We start from the raw sequence: 18,849 nt of genomic DNA, 5'->3' as shown, positions 1-18,849 counted from the left end.
ACTGTGGCTGGTTGGAGAGGTAGAGACTATGAATTAAACCACTGTTGAGTTCAGAGGCAGGATTCCCCTTGGCTTGATCCCTCACCTACGTCATCAGCTTCAGATTTCTGTCATTTGAAAATGTTTCTGTGGCTTACCAATACTGATGTGATGCACTGTTACACAAGACATCTGCACCTAACTTGTTCTAAGTGTGGTACGTGTCCGTGCACATGCGGAGGGCAGACCCAACAGCTACAGCAAAACAACATAGATTTGAATGTTACTGACCCGCACAAAGATGATTCTAAACGCATAAGCTGTCATATACTTTGTATGGTTTTCTTCTTCATCTTTCTGCTGTTTATTATTGCTACTACTCTTTTCTTCTGTTTGGGTTTTAAAAGATGGATTGTGATTTATTGAAGTTCATAACTTAGAAAGAGAAGATACTCTTTAAGTGCTCCCTGTCCATGTACAACCTGTATTAATGTGATATAAAAATGCTTCTAAGTCTAGATTGGCACTACAGTGCTTCATGGTTTACAGTGTTTGCTTTTTGGGTGTACACAACTGTTCATCATGAAAAGGCTACGACTTCTTTATTACGTTTTTATTTTGGTGACACAATTACAAGAGAAGAACCTTGACCTTGCCCTGCAGGCTTCAGCCAGGCTCTCTATAGTGATGGCTGTTTAATTCCCTTTGCTGCTCTGGAAACACGTGTTGTAATGAGGCCATGGAATGGCACTGTCAGGAACTGAATGTCATTCCTTGGCTGCTTGCACCGTACAGTTTTGATTTTACGGTCCTGTGCCTGCAACATACAAAGAATGGGAAGACTTTCCTCTGCACTCATACAGGGATAAGTGGACTCACTGTACTGGAAGGTGGGTTGCAGGGGGATGTGCTCTTGCAGTGGAGATACAGAGATGCTTTTGATACAGGAAGATCCGACACATCCATCAGGATGATCTTTCAGATCTATATTTGCATTGCAAAACACTATTAAAAATGAATAATATCGTAGGACAGCATGCTGTTCCTGGACAAAAACATCAGGAAAAGCATACACAAGACTCCTTTGTCTCTCAGTACTTAATAGATGCAGAAGATCAAGTAAATTGTTTTACTCCCTTTACAAATCTTAGTAAATATACTTTGTTGTTGAGTCCTGCATTATTAATTTGTCTTTGACCTTATCTCAGATCTTGTGTTCTTCATTTAGTAGACATTAATTCACATAGCCTTTTACATATGCTAAGTAATTATTCTTTTTATGCTACAATTGTGCATTTAAATGCTGTAATGCCCATTTTACAACTGCAGAATCTAAAGCCAGGTTTGGGGAAATTGGCTTTATTTAAATGGGAGGGAATTCACCTTCGAGCTTTAAATCTGGAATTACGATTTCAGTTTTATAGTTCCCTAATTACAAAGCCACATCCTAATAAGTGTTTTCTCAAGGACAACATAAGTAGAGCGGCCTGTTTAGTTGCAGATAACTGTCTGGGAAACAGGTTTATAGGAGAAGTGTGCTATTCACCAGAGATTTAAAACATCTTTTGGGCTGATTTTAGATGCAAGCAATATATGAGCTGTAGAAAAATAGCTTGAGTTGAGTGTAGTGGGTAGGATGAATAATGAATTTCATTTCAGTGAAATGGCTTAGAAACATATTTTGGTCCCAGTGGCCTAGATTATCTCAGAGACCAAGAGTGGTGTTTGCGGGTCCCAAAGGTTGACTGAAGTCTGTTGGGTCAGTAGATGTGGAAGGCAAGCAGAGCAGACGTGCATGCTTGACCTGCATCTGAAGAAAACAGAGCAGGAATTAAAGAGGATGCGTTGGCTTTGTGTGGCAGGTTTGGTAGTGAGGGCTGCAGGGGTGGCTTCTGTTGAAAACACCAGGACCTGCCTCTGTCTCGGACAGAGCCAGTCCCAGCTGGATCCAGAATGGATCTGGCAGTGGCCAAAGCCGAGCCCAGCAGCAGTGTTCATCGCACCCTTGTGATAACAGGTTTAAGGAGCGGTAAAAAACACTGTGCAGCAGCTGTGAGAGAGGAGTGAGAAAATGTGAGACACACAGCCCTGCAGGCACCAAGGGCAGTGAGGAAGGAGGAGGTGCTCCCAGTGCTGGAGCAGAGATTCCGCTGCAGCCCATGAAGAAGACTGGTGGCACGGATTGACCCCTGCAACCCATGGAGGACCATGTCAGAGCATATATCCACCTGTAGTGCATGTAGGAACCCATGCTGAAGCATAGGGATGTGCCTATGGGCAGCCAGCATTGAAACAGACTCCTGGCAGGTTTTGTGGCTTGACCTGTGTCCCACGGGGATCCATGCTGGAGCAGTCTGCTCTGGAAGGACTGTACCCCATGGAAGACTGGAGCAATTAATGTAGAACTGTCTCCTATGGGAAGAGCCCCATGCTGGAGCAGGGAGAATGAGGAGGAAAGAACAGCAGAGACAATGTGTAACGAACTGACCACATTACCCATTCCCTGTCCCTCTGCACCTCTTGGGGGGAAGAGGTAGGAGAGACAGGAGTGAAATGGAGCCTGGGAGGAAGAGAGTGGAGGGGAAAGGTGTGTTGAGTTTTGAACTGTTCTGTTCTGTTAGTAATTGGCAATGAATTAATCTTCCCTAAGTCATGTCTGTTTTGCCCATGCTGATAACTGGCGAGTGATTTCCTTGTTCTGATCTCAACCCACAAGCTTTTCCATTGTACTTTCTAACCCCTACCCTTCTGAGAAGGGCGAATGAGAGAGTAACTCAGTGGGCACTTGGTCAATCTTGGTGGGTTGACCAGCCAAGGCAAACCCACCACGAAGAAAAGAGCAGGAAGTTCCTGATGTTCCCTGCTGTTCCCAGGCTCTTATAAAAATGAAAGTAGTTCTTATTCCAGTTACAAGGCAATCAGCAGGGATGCTGGGATGGTATTAGTTAATTGGTATCTCTGGTCTCTAACCCTGTTACATCTTCTGTACGGAGTAATTCTTGTGAATATTTTGTTTCTCTCTCCTCATTTTGGAGAGCGTAACTGTACTTACCTCAAAGTTACCAGCAGGAAATAAGACATTATTCAGCTACTGGACTGTTCTTTTGTCATTTCCTATTGCACAGCAAACATTAAAAGAGTCTTTAATGTATCTGTTCCATTAAAGTTTGAATTCTTCTTGAACCAATTCATCCAGCCACAACAATACACCTAGTTGGAAATATCTTTAAGAAACAAGAATGGTTCAGTGCTTCAGGGAGATTCTTGCAGCACTGTCTGTGCTAGGAGGTGAGTTAAGCTGAAAGCAGTGTTGCTATCATGCAGGGGAAAAAAGAAAAGGGCTCAGTAATTTGTCCTTTTTCAGCTATCAGAAGTTAGCTGTTAAAGAAACTCTGCCAGGTTTTGCATGAAAATCCTGTACTTTCTGAAGTCTGCTGTACACAGTGCATCTGTGTTTACTTAGATTGCCTTTTTGTCAGGGCAGGGGAAACCGAGCATGCACACAGGTAGCACTCTGTTGAGGCATTGTAAGGGAAAAATGCAGTGCCTGGGAAGGAGGTTCTGTAGACCTGTGTTGTAAAACTTTCAACTTCCCAAGCTTAACCTCTCTTTTTTTCTTCCGCCTTTTAGCTTTGATGGACTCTATTGGGCTGGGGGTGGGGTGTTGGTACTACCTGCGATAGGCATTTGTCCATTTTGTAAAGTACATAAGCACTTTATAGAATGGTTTGGGTTGGAAGGGACCTTAAAGCTCATCCGGTTCCAGCCACCTGCCCTGGGCAGGAATACCTCCCACTAGACCAGGTTGCCCAAAGCTCCATCCAGCCTGGATGAGGCTCATTTTTTTGGTGAGCCTTGTAATTTATCAGAATTTAACTTCATCTGTGATAGGGAAAAACTGTGATTTGACACCACTTACAAACAATGAGGTGCCTCTGCTTTGTCTGTTTCTTAGCCAAGCATTAGGCTGGTATTAAATTTGTTTAAGTGTGAATTTGCAGCTTGGAAGGTTTTTCATCATTTTATTTGTTTGACATAAGAGCTGTGTACTGTCAAAGAGTACAGAAGGCAAGCTGAGCAGAAATGTCTCTATGTGGGGGGAAAGGGTTGGAGCTTCCACTGCTTTCAGTCTTGGGTCCTTCTTCTGCAGGACTGCCAGTCAGGTTCCTGTTGGTGGAGGTTGGGGAGGTGGGTAGCAGCCCTGTTTTCTTATGTGTTCGGTATTTGAGAAGGGATGGGTGGCTCTTGGGCCATACAGACACCTGTTCAAGCCTCTTTTGCCACACTCAGGGTGATATTTACCTGCTCGAGTTATCCCCTTTTCAAATCTCTATTTGGTTTTTTTGGTTCATATTTTTGTTTGTTCTTTTTACTTCTCTGCTTTCGCTTCCTGCTCTTACACGTTTCCTCTTTGGTTTTTCCTTCCCTGCCAAGTCACTCACCATTTTCATTTTGCATGCTGCGTGGAATGCTTTCTCCTGAGTCTCTTCTAATTCCCTTTCTATTAGTTTTTTTATTTTGTGCAGAGATTGCATATGCAGACAGGAATGCTTAGAATTTAGACAACTGTTGGATAACTTCCTAGCACAATCTGAAGCTTGCATTCAAGGATTTATGCCTGCTACCAAAAATTGTCTTTAGGATAGTGCACAGACCTCCTATGCTCGAGGCACTTTACTCACATTAACTGGGTTTTTGAATCAAATATTGTTCAGGTGAAGTGGTAGTAACATATTGTGAGGAATATGTCTGCACTGCCCTGGGTGGTTTTGCCGTGTTAAGAGTGAAAAAACTGACAATAAATGGATGATTTAATGAGGAGAATCGGTAAGAGAAGGATCCCGTTTCAAAAGGTTATTGAACTGGAGTGGAGAGTTTTCTGAACAGAGCCTGGCATAGTTCCAGTGCTGCTACCTGCCAGGAGATAACAGAATGCAGTTAAAGAAATACTGCTGTTTTTAAAGAAACACAGCAGCACAGCACCAGTATTTCAGCTTACAGAGGGGCTGATGTGTACATTAGCACCAGGAATAAGTGCTACTTCATGTAATCTCAATAGTGTTGCATTAAGAGGAGGGTTTAGAAAATACATGCGTGCTCCCCAAAGTGTTAACATCATTTTGGTGCTGTGAACACTCACAAAACCTTCAGTGGGGTGAGAATGCCAGTGAAACCACACTCTTTCCCCCAGACAGGTGAGATTAACTAAAACCCAAAAGGGTGCAGTCCTTCTAGTTCCTGTTTCTACATGCCACATTCCTAGGTGCAGAGATTCCTCAGTCTGCCAGTTACTTCTTTACTGTGTACAGTCACACCAGCAAAAATAGCCTATAGAGTATTTTAAGCACCTGCTCTGGAAAATCAGGAAGCTTCAGTAAGAAGGCATTGAAATGATTTTGAATGCAAGCGATTGTAATACCCTTGATCAAGATGGCTACTGGGAGAAGACACCATCTTTTTCTTTACTGGCAGTCTAACTACTTACAGATACATTTCTTAAAAAACCCAAACAAACAGCAAAACAAACCCCCCAAACCCCCCATATATATGCTCTCTGGTCTCTGCATACAAATGACAAACTTCGTCTTTCTGCATCCAGTTCCTCCCATCCCAGTCCGCTCTATACACATCCATGACAGATACATTTTGTAGTTCTTCATTTGCTGTAGCGGTTTTACAGCCAGCGTTCTGGGGAACAGCCCCAGGCCTTCAGCCCTTGTGTCTGCCGCAGGAAATCCTGTGAGGCACTTTGGCATTTCCTAGGGTGATGTTAAACCTTGCCCAATCTGCAAGTAGTGTGTAGCAGGAACTGGTCTACCGCAAGTGCCAAGACCTGCAGGGACTTGGGCACAGCAGTTGTCAGTGCAACAGTGGAGCCCTACCACAGTCTGGGCTGGATTGGTGAAGTTGTAGGAACAGGGTTAAGGGAGGGGATGTTCTTTTTTCTCCACATTTCAGAACCTGTGAGACCACATCTGGAGTGCTGTATCAGGTGGAAGGCAGGAGAAAGTAAATATCAGAGTTTCATTTCTGTTCAGCCACTGCTTTAAAAAATCGGTCTGACTTTTGTGAGCCCTTATATAGGTCACTGGGAAGGGTGATGAAAATATTCAGGTAAAAGAGAATGTCTTGCAACATGCTCTCTAAATGTTTCATTGAGGAAGTATTGAAGCATGTAGCAAGACTTCTCAGCTAAAACCTTGACTGGCCTTCATCCTGGTCTTAAATGATCTCTTAAAAGTTAGTGTTGCTGGAACATATGAAGCTACACTATGATGGCACACCAGAGACATCTGTTGCAAGAGAGCATTTCTGACATATAGGATTTATTTTTATACACATACATATAGCAGTGCCAAAAATTAACTGAAAACGCAATTTTATGTATGGGAAAAATTAGAACTATATGAAGAATTATAAAAAAAATATGTATGATCTGTTGCAGTATTCAAACTGATTTAGTGGTTTCTTTTTACTGGGGGAGGGGAAGGGCAAAGTGCTAGTTTAATTATCTGAATGTTAAAAACATAGCTAAAAAGGTCTTTTGTGCAATAAATAAACCTTTTCTAATTTAATTACTTTAGCACTGTGAAAGAATGCTTTCTCCCCTGCCCCAGGCAACTTCTTTTAAGTCAGGACCTCAGTAACTAAAATATATGTTCTCTTTTTACAGTATATTCACTCGTCAGGCATAATTCACAGGGTAAGTGGAAACAATATAAAAGATGTTTACATTTTGATAATGTGAGAGCTGTTTGTGAATAAGCATGCTCATAAATGTGCCTGAAACTCTGTTTATAGTGTCTGGGTTTGATGATGCCTTTGGTTTCTTCTTCAGTAGGAACAAAAGGTGGTATGGTTGCATCAGTTTAAGCTGGGCACTCAAGTTGCACTGAATGCAGCTTAGATTTGGCTTCCTTAAATTACCTTGTGAAGCTGCATTGTCCCCACAGGAACAAATAGTGTCTAAGCTAAGATGGTTAAGTGTTTTTGTTTTTTTTTATGAAGATTAAACTTTTAAAAACAATATATAAATGTTGTTTAAAAATTATATTAATATTCAAGGAAGTCCACTTAAAGTCACTTTGGTACTGTGAATAAGAAGTTCTGAATCATCGCCTCCTGGTTCTAAGCAGCATAACTTCCCCCAAAACTGTATCACAGCAGTAGAAACTGACCTTTTGTACTGAGGTACCAGGAGCAGCACAGAAAGTGCACACCATCTAAAGATGGGCGCTTTAAGCTGGACATGGAAGCTACGCAAACTGCCAAAATAATGTAATAAGTTGATATTCTTGTTTCTACAACCGCTGTGGTCATGGCCTGAATTTACAGTTGCTGAGACCTTTTCTAAGCAACTTCTTGTTGGCTCTTAAGTTTCTTGATTTCATAACATTTCTTTGTACCAATTTGCTTCTCTTCAAGGCCCCTCTAATCTTAAAACATCTTCATGTAAAACAGGTGGATGCCTGCTAAAAAGTTCAGAAAGAAGATTCTTTTAAATGTCTTGTGCCAAAGCGTGTCAAAGGTTTTAAAAAGCTGAAAGTTGGTTTCTGATTTTTTTTCTTTCTTTCTTTCTCTGTAGCTGAATGTCTAAAAGTCACTGGCATTGCAAAATCTTCTTAGCTGTTGCCAGTACGCTTCCCTTTGCTGCTAAACTTAGAAGTACAACTTCTGAAGATCATTAGGAGTGTCTGCAGTAGCTAAAGAGGCTTAAGGGAATTCTTTTTCCATGTTGGAGTCTCCATTCAATTGCCTTTGTTAGGAAATCAATTTTCCCACAGAAGGGAACAGAGGCTTTTAAGTAGAATCTTGCTTGATTCCTTCAGTACTTCTAAATCTGTCAGTGTGGAACCTTTGTAAAGTGTATTTTGATATGCAATATGTACAGTACAGAAAAGTTGATGTGAATCCTTAACTTTGTGGTGTCAGAATAAAATGCCACCAACTTACATCCAAACCCCATTCGCAGGAAGATGAGCGAGTTCCTTCACTGGCAACTATTTTCCTGACTTCTAGCAGAAAAAAAGTTGATTTGTTGGGAGGTGCGGGGACCCGTACTGGAAAAAACCCAAACATAAGCAAGTTTGTGTCTTTGTTTCTGTTATTTGTTATATTTAATGTTCTCATTTAGATTTATGACATTATTTTACCTGTTGCTGTTCTAAGTAGTTGTATGAAAGCTGTTAAACCTAAATGAAAGAAAGAAGGAAAGAATGAGTGCTTCATTGGACTTGGTGTAAAATCAACAAATAACATCCATTTCAAATCTGATTACAGGATCTAAAGCCTGGAAACCTGGCAGTAAATGAAGACTGTGAATTGAAGGTAGGATATGTTTATTTGAAAAAGCAGTCAGACGTGTTTGGAAATACACCACAGAAGACAAGGGGTGCAAGAGCTGCAGATGTGCTGGCTGGTCTCAGTGGAGGGCCAGGCTTTCAGCCCTTGGGCTTTGAGGGGTCATGAAGAAATAGGGGAATGGTGGAAAATGAAAGGGAAGAGGAAAAAAATTACAAGCCACTGCTCCTTGGAAGTATTTTCACATTTGTTTGACTTCACTCACCACAAGAATAATGAAATATCTATTTAAGATACAAAGCCCTGAACAGTACAGATCTCTTCACCTCCTATTTGGATGTCCTTGACTGATATAAATGTGCATTTCCTATGAACGGCAGAGGCAATGATCAATTTCTGAGACCATTATGGATCCAAGCACAAGAAATGGCTGCACCTCAAACTAGAAATCTTGTCTGGGATGTTTCAGCTAAAAATGTCTAGTCCAGACAGGACACTGCGGGAAGGTGGTACCCAATGCTAACAGGGGAGAGATGGGGGTTGACTCCAAGACGTAGTTGGTTTCAGGTGAGGAAGTCAGTGCTGTGGGTTATTACAGTCATGGCATCATTGGAGCAGTTGCTGACTTGGCTCCCTCCAGCTGGGTGAAGGAAAGTGTAAGAACTGAAACTGCTTCTGTGGGTTTGGAGTTGATGGAGCAGTCCTTACCACAGCTGTATGCCCAGAACAGGGGCATGTGTGTGCCACTCCCCCTTTTCCTGTGTGGTGTGTATGTTGCAATGAATACTAATGTGTTTTTATACAGTCATACATCTAAAAATACTTTTAAAGAAAAAAAAATCACATCATGGTTACAGTCAGATAAAGAGCTGTAATGGAGAACTCTTGTTATGATATGTTGCGGCTAATTTCTTCAGAGAAGCATGAGATGAATCACATAATGCTCACCACGAATAAGAACATCTTACTGCTTTGAAAGTGATTGCTTCTGCACTGTTACCGCTAATAGTAGTATCAACTGCATGTAGACAACAGTGTATTTCATAGCAGGAATCATAGAATTCATCAATTCTGCTTCATTTTTGTTCATAATTGAAGTAGTGAGGAAAAAAGTCGGTTAAGTGAGACAGTTCTTAATTCAGCCTCCTATAGTTCAGCTAATGGCAGTTTCTGCCACTACACTGCAAGGCAGGTAGATTCGATGACATTTTTTGTATTACCCTGTTGCTGCCTCTCTGGAGTGGGACAGACAAGTATCAGCGTGTACTGGGCTTCCCTCCAGAGATGGGCAGGAGGATGGTGCAGACCCGCACCCCTTCCCAGTACCGAAGCTGGGTGTAGCTGGCATGCACCCTTGGAGACCAGGGCTGTAGCACCCCTCGTGGAAAGTTACCAGTCCTCAAGGGCAGGTGTTGCCACTTCCTTGGAAATGTTCTCTGTACTGTCTGAGTGGTAATTCTCCTCTTACACAACATGTGTCATCTCAAGCATCCTTCTTAATCATTGAACTGAAATACTGAATCTGGCCAACCCTGATTGCACTTTCTTAAATGGAAATCTTCCAAAGCCCGTTAGAGTGGATAATATTTGTACTTCAGAAATCATTATGCAGTGTACCCTCAGCTAGCAAAAATGCATCTATTTGGCTGTGTGAAATGACTTTGTTATTAAAAAAGTCAATTATTTATTATGAAGCAGGATTATGTAGTGCTCAAGAATATATTCTCTTGAGTGCAGACATAGTAGCCCCAAACTGCTTCCAGTCCCCAGTTAATTATATTATTGTATTTTAATTTTTTATTTGTCTTTATAATTGATTTTTCTCACCTGTCTTTCCTTAGCTTTAGCAGTCTGAAAGGCTACGCAGGGTTCTTCAGTGAATTACAAAATCAGGCTACATCTTCTGTCATGTGCTTGAATGACTGACCTGTACGTCCTCACAAAACGGCAGTAAATTTGAATGGGGGCTTTTATATCCTGACATGTAAATACATTTAGATCTTATGGCCAAGGGGTCCTCCCTATAAGAAGCATAAGACTTTATGGGAGTAGTTCAATTATGAATATGTTATGTGTGTGTGTATGTATACATACATATATATGTAATGTATATATTATGTATAATACAAATTTTTGCTTTTTTGGAGACTGACCTGGATGTTCAGGATCCTGCTACTTCAAGCTTTCCTTATTGTCGTGGTTTAACCCCAGCCAGACAGCTTGTTCACTCACTCCCCCCCCCTTCTTGCCCTCCCCCTACTCCTGGAGGGATGGAGAGGAGAATCGAAAAGAATGCAACTCCCACAGGTTGAGATAAGAACAGTTTAGTAACTAAGGTGTAACACAAATCACTACTGCTGCCACCAATAATAGTAATGATAAAGGAAATAACAAAGGAAGAGAATACAGCACCTCATCACCAGGCGACCAATAACTCGCCCCCCCAGCCCAACCAAGCACCGACTGATACCTCCTCCAACCCCCTCAGTCTTCTAGCCCTTCCGGGTAACTCCCAGTTACCTCATGGGCATGACGTGCTGTGGTATGGAATACCTCTTTGGTCAGTTTGGGTCAGGTGTCCTGTCTCTGCTTCCTTCCGGCTTCCCCTCCTCCACTGGCAGAGCATGAGGCCCACAAAGTCCTTGGCCAAACCCAAACATCATTGTTATCAGCTCTGTTCCCAGGCCGAAAGTCAAAACACAGCACTGCACCAGCTACCAAGAAGGAGAAAAATGACTGCTACTGCTGAACCCAGGACACTTATCTAGCATAGAAGTCCATTGCCTTTTCCTGGCTTGTAGGTGACAAAACGGTGAGTGGGTCCAGGTTGGTAGGGAAACAAAGAGAATCTATTAAAAACACTTGTACGTGTTTCTCTTTCCCACCCCCCAGCTGTGCAATTACATTTTGAGGTGCAGCCCAGGTCTGAGACATTCTTCCATACTATGATCAGTCTCCTTATTTAACACAAGTTATTCTTCGTTGCTTGGACATTTTTAAGCTTTTAGATAAACTAAGACAAATAATTCTGTACCAGAACATAATTTTGTGAAACAACAAGGAGAAAATGTAGCACTGACCTTTGGTTTTTGTTTCTTTTGACTCTCAGAGTAAGATTATTGTGTCCCTGGTTGTACAGTCAGCTCTGATAGCATACGCAGAAGAAAAGTGCAGATTTGGAACTAGGAAATACTGGTTGTCAAGAGGCAGCTCAGGTCTATAAAGAGAAAGCCAACTATAGTATGTTGAGAAGTATGCACAAAAAAAAAAAAACAACCCCAAGGCTTTAACTGGGATCTCTCTTTCACTGAAGAAGTTGAACTGGCTTCCCCACATGCAGGGGGGTGCAAGAGGAAGGGTATGAGCATGCTTTCAAAGTCAGCTTAACCTGGACGCAGGATCATGCTACCACGCTGCTAGGGATAGTGAAAGCCTTTTTCCCGGTGTCTGTGCACTCAGCAGCTTCCCTTGCATCAGCGCCAGCGGTGATGAGGCTGTAATAGGCAAGTTGGAACAGCTGCTTGAATTGGTAATTAATTAATAAGCAATCAGTTTTATTTTTCACAGCAAGCTTTCTGGCTCCCTCATCTAAAGCTCTCAGCTGCTACACAGGAGTCAGGAAAGAGACAGTGAAGGGTGCATGGGGGAAATCACTGCCCTTTCTGCAGTCTCAAAGTTAGAAGTTATTTTTGTTACTGAAGCAAGTTAGGAAAATTAAGTTTGCTGAGTAGAAAGGGAGCTTATCCTTAAGGAGCTGAGGGAATTTGCTCTCTCTTTTATAATTCCTGCGTTATGAAAAGGATTTTCAACCTTGCTCTGAAAATTGCTTTGGAAGTTCCAGCTGAAAATTTGAATATTGAAGTATAAGAATAATAGCTTTGTGTGAAGAATGTTGCTGAAGTGGTACCACATTAAGTACTAACAGGGTATGCTTGTTCCTGAGCCTTATGACTGTGTAAATGAAAAGAAATCCTGAAATTAATATATAGTGCACAAAAAATCTCAGTGACGTTTTCTGCTTTTGTAAAAAGACAAACCCAAATTGTGTTTTAGCTGTTTCCAACTCCAAGTGTCACAAGCCTTAGTATGGAAAATGCCTAAAAGGCTGTGACACAATAGATGGTACTTCATGTGGCTTTTGACCTGTTACGTAAAACTTCATTTTTTTCTTCCAGCCTGAGGAAACGTGTGCTGTATATGTAGCATAAATTTGAAAGCTGTATATAAAAGTGTATTTTGCTATTGCATATATTTTGAATCAATAAGTCTTCAGTACCTGAAGAATCAGCCATAATCAAGTGCATTTTATTAGTAAGAATAAAAATCTCTTCCTTTGCATCCTATTCCTGTTTATACATTGGTCAGCAGTTATGGGGGAAATACAGAAATGATATCTCAAGTGTGGCAATAAAGATAAACAGTGTTTTATACACTTGATCTTGAATGAAAATGTAATCTTCCTTTCTGTTAGTGCTAGAGAATGATGTAACTATCCTGAAATGTTTTCAAACGTCTAATTACACAGAGCAGTACAAAACCATCACTCTTGGTTTAGTAATGCACAGGTGCTCCTAGTAAAAACTGCCCTCTCAATATATATATATGAAGCCTGACATACATGGAAACTTGTGGCTGTTCACGCAAAGCTACGTACTCAACTATCTGTGGAAGATGATGATTTATCTTGAATAGACTTTATTTACCCAAGCCCCCTGCTTCATGTTAGAAGCATGAACTTCGTCATAAATACAAACTAACTGTTGTTCCAGGAATGGGATTTTCTTGCTGTTGACCACATCTTTTGGTACCATCTTTCAATGGTCCATACAGTGGGTTGGCGTTATTACTCTAATTTTGTGGAATCTGACAAAAGGCCGTTTTTCATCTTGCTGCTGTATCTGGAGATAAATATCTGGGAGTCTTAGAAATAAGCTGAATTGTGCATAATCCTTTAAAAGAATTGCACTGACCTTGCATTCCTTACAGAGGGTTGCTCTGCAGTTGATGCAATAGGTTGGAGAAGACTCAGTGGGACTAAATAATGGTAATTCCCTACACTGTTTCAGATTTTCAATGTGATCGATAGGAAGCTATCCCATGTATGAGTTATTCATAAAATAGAAATAATGATACCTGCTTACTTCAGAACATTGCTGGACACACTTTTGAATGATTGTGCCACCTAAGATACAACAGCAGTGATTACCATCTAAGATGAGTGCTGTTCTTTTAACCCTAACATGGGAGAGTGGTGATCCATGGCCAGGGAACTTTTTGCGTTGAATGTGTTCATCATCTTTCTAAATGGTAATTGAAGAATTTATTGTTTCCTTTACTGGTTTTACAGCTTTTAGTGTTGCTATAGGAGTATATATCTTAGAAAAAAATTGTAAAGCCCCTTGCTACTTCTGTCTTGTTTTTTAAAATGAGAACAACACACTTGAGTGAGAAAATGATGCAAAAATGAACTAATATTTACAGATTGCTCTAATTATTTTCTTTAACATACTTGTACAGTCTGTGTGAAACAGATTGGTAGTTGTCTGATTGGGCTGTTCTTTCTGCTTCCACTACAGATTCTGGATTTTGGATTGGCAAGGCACACAGACAGTGAGATGACTGGTTATGTGGTTACGAGGTGGTATAGAGCCCCAGAGGTCATACTCAACTGGATGCATTATACGCAAACAGGTCAGCATCTCTTCAGAAAAGCCATACCAGAGCTAAAGCATTCACTGAGTCAGGCAATGTATAAGCAAGTCTTTTTTTCTGAAATGAATGTGAAACTGGAGGTGGAAATGACAGTCTAATTATGCAGAATTTCCTTGTAGATAAATTGCAGGTAATTGGTGATTGTGGGTTTGGAGGCACTTTGTACATTTTGTGAGAGTAACCAGAAGTGCCAAGGTGGCTGGAAAGTAGTGATAGAAATGTATACAGATGTGACAGTCTGGTCTCTGTTCTTGTGTTCTGCACTGACTGTCATCTTCCTGCAAGGATGTGCTGGTTCTAACTCAGACAGACAGGGGAAAATGGCAGACGGGGGGAATTTAAGTAGCGCTAGGATAACCATGAAAGTTTTTGGAAGCACTGAAAATTTACTTCCCACATCCATCTGCCTGTTACTGATTCAGCATATTATCAGATTATCTCCAGTTTGCTCATTGGAAAGGCCGGAAGTTTCACTTATACTGTTCAACCTAATTGGCAAGGCATTAATTTCTTTTTAATGGGCTATAAAAGGAAATTCTACACATCATGTTTTAAATTAAACTTTATGTACATTTAAATGGACAGGTATTTAGCAATTTAATGTGATTGTTGGTCTTTTTTTCCAGTTGACATCTGGTCTGTGGGCTGTATAATGGCTGAGATGATAACAGGGAGGCCTCTGTTCAAAGGAAATGATCGTATCCTTCAGTGAATTTATGACACTAATGTAAGAACATGATGAGAAGTTCTGATGTGATACAGTAGGTCTGTTCAACTGATGAGCATAAATTGAAATTAATAGTAAAATGGCTTGCACCTTTCTCATTGATTGCTTAATGTCTGTTCCACACTTGCACATCTAACATTAAAAATTACTGAATATTTTCAGTAGAGAAAGAGAGCTGCTCTTTGAATCACATCTCAAATCATCAGGTGAAAGGTTCTGTGATGATACAAAAGGTACATTATGATTTTTTAGTGATAGATTCAATAATTTGAGAACATGCACAGAAGATTCTGCTCAGTGTATGGGCTTACATGCACATGCTAGTCCATTTCGTGCTTTTTGAGATTTTACCAAAAAGTGTTCTGTAAGTAGCATCTAGTAAAATGTTTCAGATTTACAGAAAACATCTTGCCCTGTCATTTTGTTGCTGAGGATTAAGAAAATAGTGAAGATTCAGTCATCATTCAACCTCAAGTGATACTTCATTGGCAGGAGTAGTTATGATAATTATTAGAGGACAGTATTAATAGAAGACAGCAAGAATTGCTTACTCTTTTTGTTGTTTTCCAGTCACTGCATTGCGATTTTTGCTTTATTCTCCAGTAGTGCAGAAACACACAATTTTTGCAGGGTGATTAGCTTTCTTATGGTAAAAGTCTTTGCTCCTTATTTCTGGTAATCAGATCTGGACCAACTCACAGAAATAATGAAAGTAACAGGTACACCAACTCAAGATTTTGTTCAAAAGCTGCACAGTCAAGATGTGAGTATTTGGCTTTGTCAGTTGGTTTTACATATCTTAATTTTACTTAATCCATGCTCAGTACTTAAACTGGCTGAGATAGTAGGTATTGACTATTGAAATGATCCCTGATGTCACCTTTCTGCCTTGAAGTGCTTTGCACATAGCAACTGGAGATTAAGGGGCGGGGGGGGGGGGGGGACGGGGACGGAATGGACGGACGGGCGGGCAGAAAATGGTCAGAACACTTGAAAAATCTGTAAATACTTCTGAGTTTCCAGTGCATACAATATAAGCAGTTCAGATGATGTGCTACTGCTTTTATTGGAAAATATGAATCTATTCAGAAAACTTAGTTGTTTGCAGGTGTCTGTCTTTTCTATTCGTATGTGGGTGTCCTTCTAGAATCCTTAAGCCCCTACTATAAAGAATGTAAAATTATTCAATAGATTAAGTATACAATTTAAATACTAATGAACTACTGTGTAAGAGGTTCCTGTAAACTCACTATGACATTCTTTCAAATGATGCATACATATTTATTCTAGCTAATATATTAAATATGGAGCACTAATAATTAAAGTTTTACATTATCATTTCTTAATCATAATTTTAAGTCTTGATTAAAAAAAAAACAGAGTTCTTTTTAACAAGAAGGTGAATATAATCAGGGTTTATGCCCCCCCCAGATTAATTTGTACACTGTGCTATCAAAGCATTGTTGAATTACCTATTAAGCATATAGTTAATGTTACATTATAAAGGCAGCAAAGTTCTAATTAAACACCCATGTTTCTTTTAAGGCAAAAAACTATATCAAAAGCCTCCCAAAAGTCCAGAAAAAAGATTTTTCATCCATCTTGAAGTATGCAAATCCTTTGGGTAAGACAGTTTGCATGGATATGTACTATTTGTCTTGTTCTTGTGTTTGTATTGGAGGCGGCAGCAGTATCAGTCCTATGATAGGTTATGTGATGATTCTTGTGCTTTTCTATATCTTGCTTTCCATGATTCATAACTTTGCCAAGCTTGGACTCTCCCAGTTCTCAGATGTTTCTTAGAAGTGTGAAAAAAGAAGTATTTTGTGTTTTAGACTTCAATCCAGCATCTGCTTAATGGTTTTGCTGGAGCAGCTTTCTCGGGAGTCCTGGCAGATTAAATATAAGTAATAATTTTCTCTCTGTATTGTATTTGAAATATAATTCTGAAAGACCTATCTGATCTGCAGTTGAAATGCAAGCAAATAGAAACCTGACATTTTAGTCATGGATTTAATACATCCTTAGAAACATCTGTGCACTGATAGATATAAAGAGCCAGAAGAGCATACTAAGTGTGCAAAACTGTGATGTGACCCAAGGCAACCAAAGGTCTGAGATGGGTCTGCCCAACCTGTATCTGTTCCCCAATGACCTGAACAAACAGAAAGCCAGTTCTGTTAGAATATATAGTATATTTTGAATCTTCTAAAGTATAATTGAATCTTCTAAATTTAAGAGGTTAAAATTTTATGTTCAGATACAGTAGAAATAAACAGAATTAATAAGCAGCTCTCACCCTGACTGCATGGTTAGCTCAACGACCTTCTCAACTGCAGCAAACTACACATTTCCATTTAGATTTTAGGATGTTTTTTCCTATCATCTCTGTGACCGTCTGGCTGTTTCCTGTGGAGAGAACAACAGCTCATGGTCTGGGAGAGAAGCCTGGAAAGAATCCACAATGTGTCAAGCAGGAGTTGCAGTATCTTGTCCCATGCTGCTGCCTCTTCTTTTCAGCTGCTCCACCCAACCCAGGAACATTCTTTCAAGACAGAAAAACAGAGAATAAACAAATCGTTCATCATATCTGTTTACACTAGCTCATTTTGACAGTCCAGCAATGGACCTGATCCAAAATCCACTGGAGAGGAACATAAAAGACTTTCATGGATTGTTTTGGCTGAGGTCAAAACCACACAGCAGATAAAGTCAGCATGGAAATTCTGTACGTGGACAACTGACTTGTGTAGTCAACTTCAGAGTGTAGTTGTGCTTGGCTTCAGAGGGTAGTTGCACTTGGATTTGGTCACGTACAAAGCAATTCTCATTCTCTGCAGCCAACTGTTCATTCTGCTGCTGTCGAGTTGTAATGTATCTTAGAACCACAATAGCATGGCAATGATGAAAGATACATGGGAAAGCCCAAAGCACAGTGGTCCTAGAGCCAGAAGCTGAGAAGGCATTAGCTGAGGTGATGTGGCTGTGTTGTGTGCAGAAGCAAGGGAGCACTTTTGCCTTGAGTCAGGCTTTGTACAGATCCCAGCTTGCTCACAACACTGTTTGGCCATGCAGGTGGGCCCCAAGGCTGTAGAATGAATACCCAATGATTCTGCTTTGTAACTGTGTATTTATTTGAAATATCTCCAGGGCAGTGTTACGGTGCACAAGCTGGAGTCAGTGGTGTGATTTGAATACACTGTTTATTTTCTCTGCAATAGCTGTAAACCTTTTGGAGAAGATGCTGGTGCTGGATGCAGAGAAGCGAATTACAGCAGCTGAGGCTTTGATGCACCCTTACTTTGAACCAATCCATGATCCTGAGGAAGAAATTGAAGCAGAGAAATATGACGACACGTTTGATAACATGGATCTTCCGCTAGATGAATGGAAGTGTGAGTTTAGATTTATGATGTTTTAAAAAATTACCAGATGGAAAGACCATGCAGAAATAGACCGTTAATTCCCCTTCACAAATTACCTTCTCTGCTTTTGGTGGAACAGAGTAAATAGACATCATTAAGATAAACACTATTGATAAGCCCGTGTTATTATCAAGGAATGATCCCCAAAGGTGTTTTCTCTGCCTCCTAACAAAGGCTCTCCTTTTTCCTGTGACTGTCCTCCTGTCTTCTGCAATGTAGGAATCATAGAATCATAGAAGGGTTAGGGTTGGAAAGGACCTTAAGATCATCTAGTTCCAACCCCCCTCCCATGGGCAGGGACACCTCACTCTAAACCATGTCACCCAAGGCTCTGTACAACCTGGCTTTGAACACCACCAGGGATGGAGCATTCACAACTTCCCTGGACAACCCATTCCAGTGCCTCACCATCCTTACAATAAAGAACTTCCTCCTTATATCCAGTCTAAACTTCCCCTGTTTAACTTGTTACCCCTTGTCATGTCACTACAGTCCCTAATGAAGAGTCCCTCCCCAGCATCCCTATAGGCCCCCTTCAGATACTGGAAGGCTGCTATGAGGTCTCCACGCAGCCTTCTCCAGACTGAACAGCCCCAACTTTCTCAGCCTTTCTTCATATGGGAGGTGCTCCAGTCCCCTGATCATCCTCGTGACCCTCCTCTGGACTTGTTCCAACCGTTCCATGTCTTTTTTATGTTGAGGACA

At 40.7% G+C, this 18,849-nt stretch overlaps 1 protein-coding gene across 1 annotated transcript in view; it reads left to right on the top strand.

Moving 5' to 3' along the window:
- The window catches only part of MAPK12 (mitogen-activated protein kinase 12), a 33,094-nt gene that overhangs the window by 11,535 nt on the left and 2,710 nt on the right, over nt 1–18,849 (top strand). The window contains exons 5-11 of the mRNA XM_061372926.1: nt 6,653–6,682; nt 8,260–8,307; nt 13,857–13,971; nt 14,619–14,690; nt 15,403–15,482; nt 16,265–16,343; nt 17,941–18,114. Of these exons, the coding sequence (XP_061228910.1) occupies nt 6,653–6,682; nt 8,260–8,307; nt 13,857–13,971; nt 14,619–14,690; nt 15,403–15,482; nt 16,265–16,343; nt 17,941–18,114 (598 nt within the window). The remainder of the gene's footprint in view (nt 1–6,652; nt 6,683–8,259; nt 8,308–13,856; nt 13,972–14,618; nt 14,691–15,402; nt 15,483–16,264; nt 16,344–17,940; nt 18,115–18,849) is intronic.

The sequence above is a fragment of the Neopsephotus bourkii genome, unplaced genomic scaffold (assembly GCF_033783945.1).
Source record: "Neopsephotus bourkii isolate Nb327-2 ecotype Australia unplaced genomic scaffold, CSIRO-AGI_Nbou_v1 NB_1624, whole genome shotgun sequence".
NCBI classification, from domain to species: domain Eukaryota; kingdom Metazoa; phylum Chordata; class Aves; order Psittaciformes; family Psittacidae; genus Neopsephotus; species Neopsephotus bourkii.
This window is presented reverse-complemented; position numbering and strand designations above follow the sequence as displayed.